We start from the raw sequence: 18,790 nt of genomic DNA, 5'->3' as shown, positions 1-18,790 counted from the left end.
AAGAGCAGTTTTGGTGGAGCAGTGGTGACCTGTTCCTGGAGCCTAAAGCATGCCTACGATAGCTCTGACTTGGCAGAAGAGTGTGGTAGTTAGGAATACCTCCATGGAGCTTTGCCAAAGGACTCACTTTCTGCCAGAGGAGAGTAGACTTGAAGTCACGGGAGTATAGTTGGAACTGAGGAACCTTCATGAGAGGACCCCCAGGACACGACAGGCTTAGACCTGTGGGCACTTTCACTAGGCCTATGGGCCTTTTGTACCCATTGATCCTATCCTAGGGTGATGTCTTCCAGATAGATAGGTACAGCCTTAGCAGTGCTGTGGGAAGTGAAGGGCCCTGCAGCCTGCACCAGAGCCAACCGCCTTCCACCAAGCCAAAGGAGCTGTTTCCTCACTGGGCAGTGGTCCCCAAAAGGCCAGGCCAGTGCCCGCCGGGGAGTACATGGTGGCCTGGGAGAAGCAACTGGCATATGGGCAACTCAGGAGGAGTGGGAGCTCAGTTCCCCACTTTCCAGCAGAAACTAAAAGAGGGAAACCCTCCTTAGAGACCAAGGGGAGGAAGTCGACCTGTTGGCTCCATGGAAAGGCGGGGTCTACACTGACGACAGAGACTATTGGGACATCCCACCACACCGTGTCTCTACGGAGCTCCATGCCTCTCCCAGCAGAGCCACAGAGAATTTCTTTCCTCTACTCAGACCTAAAATGATTTCTCTTACTCCATCCAATAAACCTTCCCTCTCCTTGGTGCAGTTAGTGTCACGTGTGAGAGGAAGAATCTCAGGTTGGCACAATTCTCACCAGGAATGACTGATCAGACTGCTTTGGAGTGGGACTTTAAAATGGAGTGGGATTATTAAATTCCTGTTGGTGGAATTTTGAAGAGTAAAATAAGAATGGCAAAGAGACTATGTATGCTGACGGATGTTAACCGGACTTACTGTGGTGATCATTTCTCAATATGAAATAGAATGTTATATGTCGATTATACCTCAAAGAAACAAGAAAAGAAGGGGCAATAAATTCAGACAGGTGCAGTAGACTATTTTTTAATGGAGTGGGATGGTGATGAGGAATCCTTTTTCCAAGCCCACTCTGCCTCCAGGTAAATTTTCACCAAGAAGATAAAAATAATGGGCAAAATAAGTGGAAGTGGCTTGGAACATGGTTTCCCAACAGACTGAGGTCTCTTACAATTGGCAAAACAGAACCCGTTTTGGAGTGGGAACTGGTCGGACTGGGCGCCCACGAGGAGATGTCCACGCCTCAGGCTGGATGAGGCATAGCTGGCCCAGGGATAGGCCGCTCAGTTTCCTTGTAAGGGAGACGAGCTCCAAGTCCAGGGGAGGTTGACAAGTGGGTAATGCTGTGCTCCTACACACTGTCTACCTGGAGCAAAAACTTTCACAATTAGGAAAAAAAAAAGAATAAATGCTATTTATTCTTTTAAAAAAAGTGTATTGATTTGCCTAGAACACGAGACTGTGACTGTGAAGAGACTATAGAGATAACTTCATATAAGCTAAACAAGTCTAAGAAGTCTAAAATGTCTAGAAAAGTAGGAAGTTTGAATTTACAACCTGGGCGATTCTGTTCTTCATGCTTGGAACCTGTACATTGAAATTAAACTATCATTTAAAAAATCGTATAATGATTTACTTAAAAAAAAATAAAGAATACTATAAGTGAAAAAGCAATATAGTAAGCAAATTTTATAGCTTTCTTTTTCCTACTTTTGAAAGTGTTGCACTTTTTCTCTTGGCCACCCGAATGCTCAGAGCTAAATTTTGGGCTTAGTCCATGTTGTATGGTACAGACATATCATAGATGTATTGTGGGTTTGGTTTCAGACCACCGCAATAAAGCAAGTGTTGCGACAAAGCACGTAGTAATCTTTTTGCTGGTGGAGGGTCTTGCCTTCAATTTGTAAAAAGAAAAAAAAAAATAAATAATACAATAACTGTTAAGCACCGTAAAGTGAAATGCTTGTATGTTATATAAGCTTGCCTGTACAACATACAACCATCTCTCTCCATTCCTTAACTTCCATTATTTGATGCTTGCTTAGATGATTCTATTTAATATGTCTTTACAAGAAGTTCCTTACCATCCTTTTGGAGAGGGTGTGGGCATAATCATAATAATGAATGATCTTATTTGAGAGAAAACCTCTGCGAAGTCAAGAGGAACAGGGATTTTTCTCTTTTACAGATGACGAAGCTGATGCTCAGAGATGGGATATGACTCCATACTTGATCCACTTGTCAGGGATGGTAACAAAGGGGCCTATATTGCCTCCTTCCTACTTCTGGTAATGCCCCATCTGGCAACGTGAAAAGTAGTTGACCAGGCAACAAGCCCACATTGCTATTCATCTACTCCTAGGAAGCAAGGTGTTAAGAACCAGTCAAACAACACCGCCAAAGCCAATGGTGACAATTGATCTTTCCCAATCTTGGTTTCAGAGCAGAGGTTCGTTCTTCCAAAGACTTTCTGCCCTCGCTTCTATCCTGGTTTGGTGGCTTTTCTTGTTCAAACTGTTGTTCCTCTGAGGGTCCTGAGTTTCTCCACATGTCCGCAGGGAAGCCTTTGCTCTGTCTCTCCTGATCGCAGAGAACCTTGCTGTGTTGATTTCCTAGGGCTGCCGTAATAAGTGCAACAGACTGGAGGCTTAAACAACACGTTTATTCCCTCATAACCCTGAAGGCTGGAAGTCTGAGCTTTAGATGTCAGCAGGATTAGCTCCTTCTAAGGTCCCTCTCCTTGGCTTGCAGATGGCCATCATTGCTGTCTTTTCACATTGTCTTCCTGCTATGAATGTTTGTGTCCAAATTTCCTCTTCTTATAAGGACAGCTGTCATATTGGATTAGGGCCCAACCTAATTTTCACTTGATTAACTTTGTAAAAAATGGTCACATTCTAAGATACTTCAACATAAGAATATTGGGTGGACATAATTCAGCCCATAATACCTGCCCTCCTGAGGTCTGGGCAACAGATTCTGCTGAGGCCCATGTTGCTAGATGGCTCTGGACATCCAGGCTGGCCAGGGCACACCCACTTTTCTTAAGCCAGAAGCTGAGTAGGCTCCATGGTCAGACAAACCTCAACTAGAACCCCAGTTCCACCATTCACCATGTGACTTTTGGCAATTTCCTCCATGTCTCAGAGGTTTGGTTTCCTCATATGAAACTACCACCCACCTAATAGGGTTGTTATTAGGATTAAGAATGGCAAGGTCTTTAAAGTGCTGACACCTGAAAGAAGCTTGATGAGAAGAGCTTATGGCTGATATTTAAACAAATAAGGTTTTGCAAGGAGGTGCCAGGCCTGTTCTACCTCTGAGCTGATGAATCGGTCACATCTAGAACAACGTTTGCCCAGGACAGTCATTGTGTCTCAATGAATGGCATTTCCTCCACTGAGCACCTTAAAGAGTTCAGCTCAATATTTTGCATCTAAAGAAAGAAAGTTCTTTCTCAACTTCTCTTGGGCCTGGTGACTTCAGCATCTTAATAGTGGTTTGGGCCTTGCATCAGGGGTGATGCTGCTCCAGTCTCTAAGGCTTAGCATTTCAGCCTCATTTCTTTGCCATGGTTCCCTTTACAAAGCACAGATCATAGATGTGAGGGTCGATTTTATGTGTCATTCCAACTTGGCTGACACAAGGGGTCCCAAGATATTTGGTCAAACGCTATCCTGGATGTTTCTATGAGGATGTTTTTGGATGAGATTAACATTTAAATCAGTAGACTAGGTAAAGCACATTGCCCTCCCTAATGTGGGTGGGTCTCATCCAGTCAGTTGAAGGCTTGAATAATACAAAAGGCTGACCCTCCTCTGAAAAAGAGAGAATTCTTGCCTGGCAGCCTTTCATCGGGACATTGGCTTTTCCTGCCTTTAGACTCAAAATGAAATTGACTCTTCCTGGGTCTCAAGCCTGCTGACTTTCAGGCTAAAACTACGCTATCAGCTCTCTTGGGTCTCTTGCTTGCCCTGCAGATCTTGGGACCTGTTAGCTTCCATAATCATGTGAGCCAGCTCCTTAAAGTAAATTTTTATACAAACACACACACACACGAGCACACACACAAACAACCTATTGGTTCTGTTTCTCTAGCTACAATAGGTAAATTCCAGGTGACTACCACCAGCATACCTGTAGGTGCCACCACTCCCATTTCAACCAGTGAGTCCACATTCCAGCAAATTCTAATTGACAATGACTTCAAGAAACTATTGTAACCATTATTCTCACTTCTCCCAAACAAAAGGAAGGTGTTCCTTCGCAGCCTTGATGGCTACCCTGTAATAGGCCTATCACCCCCACCTGACATAGATTATGTGGCTTTACCCTTGACTTGTAGAGGAAGTACAGAGAGTGAAAGATGAATTTGCTCATCGCATGCAGACAAGGAAGGAGTATGCTCCAGACATGAGTTCCAAACCTTTTGCTCAATGTCTGTGCAGCATGACAAGCCTCAGATTCTTGGTAGACAACAGACAGGTCTGTGACACGCACCTCATACACTGAGAGCAAGGACTGGCTGATCCGGGCAGTGGGGAGGGTGGGGGAGGAACTCTCCCTCTCTTTAGTCAGCGTGTGTGCTACTCCATTGCATTGGCCAAGGGCAGCAGCAGGTGGCTGCCCAGGAGGAGGAGGTGACCGCTGCATCTATGTTCCCAGCTGGAGTCTAAACACGCACTCTTCCACATGAAAATGGGGAAGAAAGCAGGACAGAAGATGACCTCATGCGGCCTAAAGGAGCAGTCCCAGAGTGTGTTCTGTGGGACACTGGTCTTGGCACATTTGGAAAAATACTCCTCGGTAGAGATCTATCTTGCAAGCAAAGTCCTAAAAGAGTCTAGCACTCCAGGTAATAGAGAGGCTGTTGTTTCCTGTGAATACCAAGTTATGCAAAGAGATAGCCTTTGATCCCATCAGTTGGTAAAGAAAGAAATAGGAAATGATGGGCAGGCTGGCCAAGGGGATTGTGTGCTTGACAGTAAGACTCAAGCCCATGTTCTTACGCTCGTTCCCAAGGCGGGGATGACCAGAAACTTGCTAGCTCAGAGTCAGATGGCACTGCTTTAGTTGCAAACTATGAGAGCCAAGAGAACGACAAAGGTGAACTACAAACTCCATGGGGAACCCCCTCGAGGCTTGTCACCATGGGGTTAGTCACGCAGGAGGATGGGGACGGGCATATAATTGTAAGAAGACAAGAGGATGAGTCAAGAAAAGGTAACTTCAATCTTTTCATACCATGTGAGAACTGCTGCCTAAAGTGGCATACACTTCACTGAAACATACGACAGGCATTTATGTCTCCAACTCTAAGCCGAGCCCAGTCACTCTGAGTGCAGAGCTCGAGTGACACAACACGCTACTTGAAGCCCAGCTGTGGTCTTGGCTTGGACAACCTCACTAAAGGCGACACAGGCCATCCCGGCAGGAGGAGCACTTGGCTGCCAGGAGAGAGGACAGGCAGCACGCAGCTTTGGGGATCCCTTGTGCTGCCTTTTCAGAGGCCCCCACTTCCTTCCCATCCTGCCCCTCCTTTAATCCCTGGCGACCACTGCTCTCCATTTCTATGATTTTGTCATTTCAAGGATGTTATGTAAGTGCTTAAAATCATAGCCTATGCAACATCTTAGGACTGGCTCTTCTCGCTCAGAGTAATTCTCTGGAGAGTCACAGGTCGCGGGGGGCAGCAGTGGTTCACCCCGTCTCACGGCTCAGCAGCACTCCGCGGCCTGGACGCACCACCGTCTGTTTACCTGTCGAAAAGCGTCTGCGACTGTTTCGGTTTTTGGCTATTATATATAAAATTGCCATAAATGTTTGGGTACAGGTTTTTGTGTGAATGCAAGTTTTCACTTTTCCAGGATGAATGCCCCAAAATGCAACTTCTGGTCATATGGTTGTTACATAACTTTTAAAGAAACTGTCAACCTTTTTTCAGGGTGGCTGTGCCATTTACTTCCGCACCAGCAATGGATGCGTGATCCAGTTTCTTCACCTTTTCACCAGTATTTGGTGGTGTCACTATGTTTTATTTCAGTCGTCCTGACAGTCATCCCGAATGAACGACTTCTCACTGTGGTTCCAATTTGCATTCATCCCATGACTAACGATGTCGAATCTTCTGCTTCGTTACTGCGGAGTTTTCGGTGTTGTTTATATGTTCTAGATTCTCATCCTCTGTTAGATAGATTGGTTTGCATATACTTTCTCCCAGTCTTCAGCTTGTATTTTCATCCCTTTAACAGGGTCTTCTCAGAGCATAAGGTTTTTTGTTTTTGTTTTTTCCCGTTGATCAAGTTCAGTTTATCAATTTGCCCTTCTAAGAATCACGCTTTTGCCGTCAAGTCCAGGCTCCCTAGTGGTCTCCACGGGCGCTGCAGGGGTGAGACTCACTGGGCCAGCAGCACAGATGAAAGTCCTGGCTCCGTTCTGGGCTCCTCTTACTCATCCCGGCCAGAGTGTTAGAGCCTTGTGCCCGCCTTGTGAGGCTGGAGCTGTGTTTTTTTTCTGTTGTGTTGGCTGAAGTAGAGCCATTATTGCCTAAACATTTTCTGTCTTACAAGGCTGTCCTTTATTATTATTATTTTTTCTGGCTAGAGAGCAGGCTTCTGATTTTTCTTCTTTTACTTATGGCTAAGTGTACATAACATAAAGTCACCACTTTAACCAAAGTGTTCTATGGCATTAAGCACATTCACGCTGTTGCGCAACCATCACCGCCTTCCATCCCCACAACATTTTCATCTCACCCAACTGGAACTGTGAACAGGTTGAACACTAACTCCCCACTTTCCCTCCCCCAGCCCCTGGCAGGCGCTCTTTTACTTTCTGTGAATTCGACTGCTTTCGGCACCTCACAGAAGTGGAATCATACAGTATTTATCCCTTTGTGTCTGGCTTATTTTACTGAGCATAATGTCCACAAGTTTCATTCATGTCGTAGCATTTGTCAGAATTTCCGTTCTATGTAAGGCTGAGCAACATTCTGTTGTATGTTTATATCACATTTCGTTTATCTATCCATCCGTCCATGACACTTGGGTCGTTTCCACCTTTTGCCTGATATGAATAATGCTGCTGTGAACATAGGTACACAAATATCTGTTCAAGTCTCTTCTTTCAATTCTTGTGTGCATATCCCCAAAGTGGAATTGCTGAATCATAAGGTGATTCCATATTCGAGGAACGACCATACCATTTTCCATGACCAACTGCATAATTTACATTCCCACCAGCAATGCACATCCTCATCAACCCCCTCACCCCCTTTTTTAAATAGCCATCGTAATAGGTGTGAAGTGGTGCTGGTCTTTTGCGTGTGTGTATGCGTGCCTGTAGGTGTTTTTGTGTTGCTGGCTTCTTTGGCTCCAAGAATGGGATACATGAGGCAAAAAGAAAACCAGGAACCTACACACTTTACACACTGTATCATTTTTTGGGTCCCAAGGTCCCTAGTTTATCTGTTTTCTTCACTCTACCTCTCGGTCTTTTTTCAAAAAAACAAAACAAAACAAAACAAAGCAAAACAAAAAAACCAAGTATAGTATCCAGGGTTTTAATTGTATTTATTAAAAGGAGTAGGGAAAAGTATTTCTACTTTACATAGTAGATATATCATATCAAGAAAAAGCCTGAATCTCTTTTTATAGGTGCCTCCTCCATCTTTTTTTCTTGAAATATCCTGAAATAACCAGGATGTCGTACAGGGCTTCCCACAGAAGTGGATTTTGCTGGTTATATTTCCCTCAGTGTCATTTAACATGTTCCTCCCTGCTCCGTATATTCTTAGAGAACTGGTAGGTAGAGACTTGATCAGATTCAGGTTGGAGTGTTTGGCAAGACCCGGTCAGAGGTGGTGGTGTGTGCTGCTATCATGAGGCACAAAATGCCCTGGTCTTCCTTGATAATACTAACTCTTTCAATAGTTACTTTTCTTTTTCCTTTCCTAGTATCATCATAAACTCTTGAATTTAATTATATAATTCCAATCCATTGCTATTACTATTCTTGTTGATATTCATTCTAGCTAGAAGGAGCTTCTCTGAATTTTGACAGGGTCCCAGGTGTCTTTGCCAGTCCCCTGGATGTCTGGTATGAAAAGATGCTCCAGACTCATCATGGACATTTTTTGCTCTAAATCTACAATCAGCTTCACCAGGAAGCCCTGGATCCTTTTCATAGGAAAGGTATTTATAAAACACAATTTGGGCATTTAGGAGTGCTCACTAAGTACTGGGTTGGTTATTGTTTTTGGCTTTTTCAGTGAACCAAGTTAAGAAATAAGTGTGTGTGTTTAAGAAAAATATATCATGAGTTCAAACTGGTATTTCCACATCAAATTCAGAACTAAAGGGTATTATTTAACCTCTTTGGTCTTATTGATGCAACTCTTTTTTTTTTTCCCAAGCCACAACTATGGCTCCCAATAATATCAGTAAAATTAGTCATTTACTATTCCCAGCAATAAACATATCACGGTCTTGGAATAACAATATGATCTCACAAAAACAACACACCACTTCCATAAACAAAGCAACTACTGAAAATGGTTTTTATTTATTAACTAATCATTTACATATTTTTTGTCACTATTTCGTCACTAGGGTATATCCTAGTAGGGATACACAGTAAAATTCCTGTATTTTAAAGTCATTTGAAATAATTTCTGTGTATTCATGCCCTCAGCTTGATATTTGCTTCTGTTCATTTATTTCATTTTGCCTTCAGTTTTTATAAATTAAAAAATTCATTTAAATAGTTATGTAAATATTCACATGCTTCTAAAGGCAAATATTTATAGCAAATTATATTTGGACAGGTTTATCTTCTAACCCTATCCCCTGTATATCATTCTATCCCCCTCTAGGTAATAACTTAAAACTTTGTTTCTCTTCTATCTAAAAAAACATAGCAAAAATGTATTTATTTATATAGCCCTCTTTTCTTAAATAATAGGTAGCAAACTAATCACACTTGCCTCTATCTTGTTTTTTACTTACAGTACCTTGTGGCTCACTCCAAGCAGTGTACAGTATACAGAGACATCCCTAATTCCTTTGTACAGTTACACAGTCCTCCACTGTGTGATGTACCGCAGTTTATGCCAACAATCCCGTTGACGGAAATTACAGACATTTTTGAATGAGATTTCTACAGTGAGTATCTCTGTCCTATGGCTAACAAGTCCTTATGATTATTTCATATGTTACCTTTCAATTTTCCATCATTAGTCTTAGCAGCTTTCTTCATGCAAGGGGGATGGCTCTATTTACATATACTACCTACAGATGGTTCCCAGATAGCAAATACCCCTGATAAGGCACTAAGTAGAGTTCCAAAGTTACTTCAAAAACAATTTTCCCAAAGGGGAGATAGAGAGTTATTATTTAATGAGTCCCGAGTTTCTGCTGGGGGATGATGAAAGTTTTGTGGACGAACGGTGGCGATGATGGTTGCACAACACAAATGTACTTAATGCCATTGAACTGTGCACTTAAAAATGATTAAAATGGTAAAGTTTTTAGGTATTTTTACCTATTGAAAAATAAGATCTATAGGAAACACTCAAAAATTTACTGAATAGCAATAAAAACTTTTTAATGTTAAAAAAACTTCTCTGAAGTGGTACTCTAATATGACACTTTATACTGAAATTAAATTTTGATACATAAACTAATTGAGGGTTCTAATGGATATGAGTTTGTGTTGTTGCAGGGTCAAGAGATGTCTTTTACTTAGAGATGGCTCCTTTCTCCACTGTTGTAATCAATGAGGGCTGGTCACCTTCCAAGTTGAATCTTATCTGACAGTGGTATCTGTACAGATTACTCTCCAAGTTTAATGATACTGCAAGTTATCTCTTTCTAGACTTATAGCTGTTTAACTACATGGTGACTTGAATTTTATGGCTTCTAAATAAGGCATTTACAACCAGGAAATCCAGCTCAGTGACAAAGAAGACAGTATCTTATACCCATTTCTGTTGACATTAGAGTCAAAGTTTACTACACTGGGCTGGATTGTCAGACACTCACAGAGTAAACCTACATAGAAAAATTTCTTCAGTCCTAAATCTAGATCTACTAATCAATGGCTGCAGACTCTGGTGAGTTCCCATAACACTTTACCATCTCTTCATGACCTTGTCTCTGTCTGTAAAATACGGCCTTATCACTGATGGAGGACCTTTCAAAGATGCCAAAGGACTTGGCATCTAGGTGCTCAAGATGTACACACCATCACATTTGCTTTCCTCAGCTGGTTATGTAAAAATACAGTCTTTAAAACCCTTCAAGTAGCAAAACCATTATCTTCCTTGTGGAAAAGACTCCTATCCTTCCACCACTGGAACTATATGGGACTGAGTGACAATGAACTGACTCACCTGCCAGATCACTGGGCAGACCAGAGGGCAAGACTGGCACCTGTAATCTGAGCCATCACTTGACTCGAGTTGTGTTTGTGATAATGTAGGGCACAGACAGTGTGTACACACATGGCCGACAATGCAATGCCGGGGTAAATGACCACCTCGTCCCAGCATTATCATCTCAAAGCAAGCAAGGGTGATGAGAAAGGTGGAAGCCTTGATATAATTGAAGAGGAAAAGCCAGAGGTAATATGGTGTCTCCGTATACTTGGGAACAACTAGAATTCAGAGCCAGACCACAGTGCCACATAGCATTTATGCAAGTCCTCTAGAACATCTGTTCCCTACACCTGCGTCTTGACATCTGAATCATGGAAACTTACACAAAGTCAGAGAAACAAGGATCCCCATCTACCCAACCTTAGCTTCAACAATTACCAACATTTGTCAATCTTGTTTCATCTGTCTACTCTTTTATTTTCTTGAGTATTTCAAAGCAAATGTCATATACTGTGTTATGTTAGCACGGAGTATTTCAATATCCTGCCCCTCTTAAGATTGACAAACAATAAACAGCCAATGTCCACCACTGGAAAATCAACAATGCAATTTTTAATACAGATGTGGTACAGAATGTTTAAGTACAGCAGGGCAGAGATTCTAGTTAAATAAAATTAAAAACCTTTATTTTCCCCAATATAAAATTACTAAATTAATGTCTCAAAAGAAAATATAACATGGTGAAAGCTTTAAATCACACCACTGTTCACCACAGGATTTAAGATTTACCAAGTACATACTCCACCACTTTGGCAAAAGGATGAACTTTTTAAAACAGTTTATAAATCCAACATAGCAAAGACTGTATACATCTCCATATTGCACGTTTTATGTACAAGGATAAAACAGTAAAGTCAAGTGTCTTGCATATGAAGAACAGCACAAATCTGTCACAATTAAACTTAATGCGGAAGCTGATGTGAGGAGTATTAAAAATGTAGAAATGTAATACAGGTATGTACAGAATACCGAGACTATATTAACAAACTCTATGTACATAATATATTGTCCTACTTTAAACTTTCTAGCATAGCTGTGTTTATTAATACAGGCCTTTGGTTCTAAACTGCTTGACTAGTTTTAAGCTCACATATTTCTTAAGTTTTCATGTTTTTCAGACACAAATAAATGAGTATAAAAGCACTAAACTTCCTGGTTCACTGGTACAAAAATTACAATGGTCAGTTCCCTTAGGTCATCAAAAACTAGTCACAAAAATAGTTCTTGTATTCAACCTGAATGTGCCACAGGAAAAGAAAAATATTTTCAAGATTTTCCAGCTTAGCCTCGAGGCAAAAGGTTTCCTCGGCCTCAATTCCAGTGCTCCTGTCCCTGCTCTGTTCATTCTAGAACGTGTTTGTTTGTTGGTTTCTAGGCCGTTTTATTTTACTACTACTCTGTAAGGAAGAATAAAATTTAACTTCAGTTTGAGAGTGTCCACATCACACTTTTGTTAAGAAATAATGAAAACTCTGAATATTGCCAGTGAGATTTAAAAAAATATGTGCCATCTCATGACTCCTCTAGAAAACCTTCTATGAAATAACACAGTTCTTTATTTCCTTTCTCTCCCATTCCCGACTTCTCCTTGTGCTCAGTCTTCTCATGTCTTACATGAGCCCAGTGATTAGCTTTGGAAATCATCCTGAGTTGGTAAATGACAAAGTGAGTCCCCTCATGTGGTCCATGAGGCAAAATCACAGAACTGAGGACGAGTTGCTTATCCCGTGAACCACTGTGCTTGTTGGAGTCCCACTGATGGCATTGAAGATGTGAAGGGAGTTCGGTAAAACACTCGTCTTCTCCTCCAGGGGGCAAATCTCGAGGCACAGAAACACAACATTACCCAACTGCAATACCCTGAACAACACTTCTCAAGACAGTACATTTCATATAACATGCATGATTTATCATCCAGTGGTCACTGTTCCTGTGAATGATGGTGTGCTCAGATAGCTTGGCTTTTGGAGCTTTGCAGAGGGACTGTGTCATCTCACCTAGTAAATGACTTTTTCAGAGCAGGATTATGACGGGAAAGTCCAGAACATGTTTCCTTTACGAGCTAGTAAACGGAGAGTCTTCTAGACTCGCCTGATTATATGGCGTCTGGAGGTCTGTCTTACACATACTTGATGGGGACACGGCCCAGCCTTGTCCCTTGGAAACGCCTTTTAAAATGAATCTGGAGCATCTGTGTTTCTCTACTGGATCCTTTTCTCAGGGTCTTACAGATTTTCATTCTGGGACAGAGATAGTGGCTGCCCCTTTCACCCTGAACAAGTTTCTTTTTATTTAGCAATGCAGGGGAGAATTCTAAGGGCGAGAGATGACCTGTTGCCAGGTAGAAACTGAGAAGATCATAAACATTCAGAAGCTCACCCGGAAAAGCCAAAAGCAGGTTTACTCCAGGTCAAGACCCTTTTTTCTTAAGGGTTCAAAGGAGTTTAATCTTCATAGTTGCTGATATAATGCAAAGTTCAAGATGCAGTTTAGAGCACAGCACTGCATCAAATGTCCATACAATCTGGGAGTTTAATATTTTTAGCCCATAATTTTTTCTTTCATCTTTTCTAGTGCCAAATGCTGGCAGCCACTGATCAAGCTCTCCATTCTACAGGAATCTAGAGCCCCCATGGAAAAGACCTTGAGCATTCTCCCAAACCTTGTTCCCATGAGGTCCTCATGTTCTGCTTAATTAGTTACACATTCATGTCTTTAAGCATTTCATTTTTTTTCTATTTTTCTAAATGCCCAGAAGAGGGCTGCCTTCTTTTGCACATGCATTGTCATTATGCCAATGTCTGCAGTTGTCCAAACTTAGGAATAACTTTATGTGAATTACTTTATCAAGTTTCAGAAAAATAAAATTAAAAAATGACATTACCATCCCATCTGAATGTGTTAGCATGAAGGAGAAAAAAAAAAAAAAGCAAGCAAGTTAAAGTGTAGATATTTACATTAGTTTCTTGCAATGGAAATTTCCTAACTAAATCACCATACGCTATGTGAACTGACACAAATGGTCCTGGCTTCCATTTTACAAGACTGAAAGGAAATAATACGGGGAGGGGACAACAAAAGTGGTTGGGTGTGATGGAGGTGCTATCACTAATTACAAAGACTGGCCGTGTGATTTGGAAGGAGTCAGCACGTCAATGGAGAACAGACCCCTCCACAATTATGTGAATGCTACTCTGACATTTACTTGGTTCCCTGGGCAGCTGTCCCCTCTGCTGACTGCTGAGCCCGCATATGTGATCCTCCTGAAAGGAATTCATGCAGGAAGGTGATAGTAACAATGGAATCAGGAAAATGCCCACGATGACAAGAAATACAGAAGTAGCCATGAAGAATCCACTGGGGAGCCCAGTCAAAAATTTCACAACTCTAATTTTGCAAATGGCAAAAGACATTTAATGCAACAGATAATTTCTTAAACCAGGTTGGTAAACCCTGTTCTTTCAAAAGATTGGGTGAATAATGAAAATTCTAGAAACAGTACAGGTACATCATTTTATATTTTTTGCTTATCTTTTAGCTAGATTTGTTTGGGGAGGGACAAATCTTATGAACTGGGGCCACCTCTAAGAGTGTTGAAGAGGATGTGGGTACTGCTCCTCTCTGGTCACATTAGATAATGGCGTCACATTAGATAATGACAGATGGGTAATTTGTCAGCTGTTCCCCAAGTAACCTGTGCTTAGATAGCAGCAGCAGTGTAGCATGCTACATTATTCTTCAAATATCATAATTCTGGAAGGATGTTAAAAGATGTAGGCCATCACAGGGTGTACTTAAGACCCCAACCAATACATGCTCCCTAAACATGAGAAGAACTCTAGTGTGGCACTTACCTGCTCATGCATGATTTCGGAAAGCTCTTTTGCCATCTCCCTGTAGTTGGCCTTCATTTCCTCCTGATACTCTAGCTGGTCCTCTTTAATCAGACGCTCATTTACTGCTAAGGCTTGACCGCAAGCTTCCACAAATTGCCTGAAATAATATGGGAGAGGAAAATAAAGGCATTTCGAGGATGAAAAATGGGTCTCGGTGGTAGTATCTCTTTCTTGAATGAACACAGAAATTGTTAATAGTTAAAGAGAAAAAACATTCCCGGTGTGCTTTACCTGAAAACTTCTTTAAGCAACTTCACTTTATTGTCAGGATATCTTTTTGTGTTTGTGTCATCCAAGAAAGCTCGGGCATATGCTAGTGGACCTGCATTGACCTAGATAAAGAAAAAAGATTTTAAATTTTATTTTAAAGAAAATGACCATTTACCATTGAATCAGTTTCAGTTGGCATGTGCTAAAAATGATGTTTGAGTTAGTTATATAATCCGTGCCCTCCAGGAACTTAGAACCTCAAAGAAGAAACCAGGAATGAAATTTCCATTGTTAAATGTCATTTGATTTTATCATCTTGGCCATCCTGAGGGCACTGGTGATGATGATTCATTTTATGTAGGAAGAACCAAAGCTTGGAAAACTTAAGGACCTGTTCAAGGTCAAACATCCAATAAGCAAAACATTGAGACCAGAGCCCAAGTCTTTCAACTGATACTTGTGCTACACTACACTGAACAAAGAAGTCAATCTAGTGAGTTCAGTGAAAAACTGAAAAACCAACTGTTCAGCTCATTGAATTATGTAGACAGCCATCCGCAAATGGATTTGCTATCCTTGAATAAAGTAACAATCAGAGTGTGCCGGAAAGTCAAAGATCAGGGGCATTTTGCAACAGGAACCCTGCCTCTCTCACTTAGCTAAGAAGAGTTCTCTGAAGTTGGATGAGCTAGGAAATGTAGAAATGAGGATAAAAAGGTCAGACACACTGGATAGGAAGCAGAAAGTTCCAGGCATCCAAGACAGTGTGGAAAAGGATTTTTCCACGTGATTATTACGTAATTTTTCCTGGAAGGTCTAGTGTGCTTAGAAGGTAACAGGTGCGCTCTCTGAGACCGGAACAACTAGCAAACCTTCTGTGATGACTGGATGTGTTATGACATAGGATATGTGTATAGAGAACTGTTAATTACCTGAAGACGACCCAAAGGACCTATATCCAAAATGACACATCTGCATCTGTGGATTCAGCTAACCAAGGATCAAAAATATTTTTTTAAAGTTACATTGTTGCTGACATGTACTATGTGGTTAGGCCTACGATAGTTGTATCTATACTGAACATGTACAGACATTTTTCCCTGTTATTTTTCCCTAAAAATACAGTATAACGACTGTAGCATTTACACTGTGTTAGGCATTATAAGTAATCGAGAGATGATTTAAAGTATACTGGAGGAGGTGTGTAGGTTATATGCAAATACTATACCATTTTATGTAAGGGACTTGAACATCTAGAGATATGGGTAACCTTATGGGTTCCTGGAACCAATTCCCTATAGATACCAAGGGACAACTATGTTCAGCTTTAAGAAACTGCACAGGGGAAAGCTGCTGAACTTCACAGGTCTAATAAAACAAGCACCTGGAGTGCAGCACCATGAAGTCACTCCAATGGCTCTGTCCTGTACAGTAACAACCTCACTGAAGCTCTTGGTGAAAGAGCTACAGAAATACACAAATAAAATGATAACGTTAATTTCCTCTGGTTCTAACCTTGTGTTACCTTGGTGGGTACACACGTATAAACTGCATCTCATTTCATTATGCAATTTTTTGCTTTTTAGGATGACTGAGCATTTAAAAAAAACTAAGGTCAGAGTCGAATGGCAGGGCACATTCTGCCCTTTAGAAAGCTCAACCCATCCAGCTCCACCTTTTACTGATGCCCACACCCTTCTTCTGCACTTCTGATAGAAGCTGGATGTTTCCTGGTCACGTTACTGAGTGGTTTTGTTTTTATCTACAGAAAATTATGGCCCCTGGCCCCAATATGTAATCACTCACGTTGCTGGAATGTATATTATATTTATTTGATGACTTATTTTGGCATCTAAGTCTTTTGGGCCATAAGAGTTTGAAAACACCTTTCACTACTTTGTGGTGAATGTCATTTAGAAAAACGTTAGGCAGCAGCTCAGCATGGATCTGATAAAAAGTTGACAAAAGCTTATTTTAGAAAACAAACTAAGAAAACCCTCAAATCTATGTATTACAATCTACATGTAACTTCCATAAACACACCCTTCTGGAAAGAGAAGAGAATTGGAGATACACACACGCACACACACGCTCATAAATCATGTGCTAGAATTATTTACATAAACTTAAATGTATCGATAAAGCAAAAGGCATAATGGTCCCTGGAAAGGTGACTTAACATTTACCAATTTCCTAAGAAACCATATGTTGGAAACCTTTTTCAAAATGTAATTTTGAAATAATACACAAACAGAAAAGTGCATATAATGTAAGTGTAGAGTTGGATAAATTTTCATAAACTGAACATGTTTGTATAATCAGTATCTAGATCAAGGATGATCTTTTCCATAAATGGTACACACCACTTGGATAGCTAAATGGAAAACAAATGTGTTCTGACCTCTACCTGCTACCACACACAAAAATTAATTCTAGATGGACTGCAAGTTTCCATAGGAATTATAAACAGAGGAAAACTTAAGAGAACATCTCTGAAACATGTTTAAGTACAGATTTCTTAAAGAGGACAGAGAAAATGCTACCAGTAAAGAAAAAAATTATCTATCGGGCTATATTAAAATGAAGAATTTCTGTTAATCAAAATGTATCATTAAGAGAATAAAACTGAAGGTACTTTTTCAGATAGAATTTTCATAGAAACCAGAAAACAATAGTTTTATAAGAAAACCTAGAGCTACCCACACTTCTTTACATTTTGAAGAGTCTTAATGCTTCCAGTTAGGCATGCAGAATTCCCTGAATTACCAAAAACGAGGTTAGTATGGAGAGCAGTCTCCTGCCACTGGCAGACAGCTTAGTGAGAACGACTCTTGCAGGTGGTGGCGGGTGGTACCCTAAGTCTACTGCTCCCTTTTGCATCAGGAGAAACTGCAGTGGACAGTGAGGGGAGGTAACAGCAGGAGCCCGTGGTTAAGCCAGGATCTCCACCGGACCTGGCTGGTATAAACGACCTGAAATTTTCCAAGACCTTAAAGGAGCCTTTTCTTCTGTTGCCCTGTGGTTTGCTTCGGCGCCCGGCTTACCTGGACGCTCACGCTGCCCTGGAGCTTCAGCTGCAGTTTGATCATGTCCACTTCGGCGGAGGAGCACAGCTGCCGGAGCTCAGCCACCTTCTTACTCATCTCGTCAATGGCCACTTCGATGGGGTTTAGGTCGGTGTGGTGCTGATACATGACTGGTATTCGCTTCTTCACGTAAGGGAAGCAGTGTATTGCTGCAGAGGAAGGGGTCCCAGATTTATTCCACAGCCTGCATGACCTTTACCATTATTGAGGTAGAAGTAATTATTATTCCCATTTTACAGATAAGGAACCAAAGCTTGCCAAAGCCATATGCCAGTATTTCATGGAATCAGAATATTGTCTTTCTTTATCACTGTGTTTATTTAATGACAGGTTGTATCATATAAAGTCAAGCAAGTTGGGTCCTTGTTAACATTATGTGAGAAGTGTATCTTTGAAGACATCACTTTATCATTCCCTCCTGAATTTTTTCATCCATGAATGACTTGCCTTCCTTGGAAGTTGTGAGATTTGAATGAGCTAGTAGGTGTAAGATGGTTTTGGAAATATAAAAAAGACTAAACAGTTTTGATATATCACATACAGATTAAGTCCAGAAAATAGTTCATAAAAATATTCTTAAGAAAATTCATTTTTCTCCACAGAACAACTATGAATCACATGCCTAAGTCTTCACAAATGAGAGAAATTAATGAAAAATAGGAAGTGAGAATATATTTCCAAGCAAAGTATTTTATGAACTAGAAATTCATAAACTGTTAAAGTTGCACTAATATTTTTAAACAAATAAAAAAGTAAATAAAAATATTTCCTTTTTCTTATACTACATTTTTTAACCAAAATCAATAAGTTTTCATTTATCATATTAAGACACCTGCATTTATCAACACCAAAGAGTTAAGTTTAAAAATGAACACAGAAAACAGCTGGTTCTAATTTGGGTCTGTTCCGAATTTCTGTCTTGTTGCTTTATATGGTATATAAACAACTATAATATTATCATTTAACATATATTTACTAATAGACCTGTACATATATACTTAAAAGCTTATTTTTTTTTTAACATGTAAAAATAAGATGCAGGTGTTGAGTTTAGATTCATTATTATTAAGAGGCTGGGAGGAAGGTGTTATTCAGAAAGGACTTAGAACAATATGACAAAACAGGTTAGCTCCACACAGA

The 18,790-nt window shown here is 40.6% G+C and overlaps 1 protein-coding gene across 28 annotated transcripts in view; it reads right to left on the bottom strand.

Annotated features, from left to right (window-relative positions):
- Positions 1–10,988: 10,988 nt before the first annotated feature.
- DOCK9 (dedicator of cytokinesis 9) overlaps positions 10,989–18,790 on the bottom strand; it is a 236,178-nt gene continuing 228,376 nt past the window's right edge. For 12 of the 28 annotated variants that reach the window (XM_036228844.1, XM_036228853.1, XM_036228835.1 and 9 more), the window contains 4 exons: positions 17,609–17,799; positions 14,586–14,686; positions 14,313–14,451; positions 10,989–12,278 (listed from right to left, as the gene is read on the bottom strand). In XM_036228844.1, the coding sequence (XP_036084737.1) occupies positions 12,156–12,278; positions 14,313–14,451; positions 14,586–14,686; positions 17,609–17,799 (554 nt within the window). In that variant the 3' untranslated portion in view covers positions 10,989–12,155. Of the gene's footprint in view, positions 12,279–13,342; positions 13,351–14,312; positions 14,452–14,585; positions 14,687–17,608; positions 17,800–18,790 lie in introns of all 28 variants that reach the window. The other 16 variants (XM_036228837.1, XM_036228841.1, XM_036228836.1 and 13 more) reach the window with 5 other exon arrangements.

This window comes from Rousettus aegyptiacus, unplaced genomic scaffold (assembly GCF_014176215.1).
Source record: "Rousettus aegyptiacus isolate mRouAeg1 unplaced genomic scaffold, mRouAeg1.p scaffold_m13_p_11, whole genome shotgun sequence".
In the NCBI taxonomy this organism is placed as follows: domain Eukaryota; kingdom Metazoa; phylum Chordata; class Mammalia; order Chiroptera; family Pteropodidae; genus Rousettus; species Rousettus aegyptiacus.
Note: the sequence above shows the minus strand (reverse complement) of the source record. Positions and strands in the feature narration are given on the sequence as shown.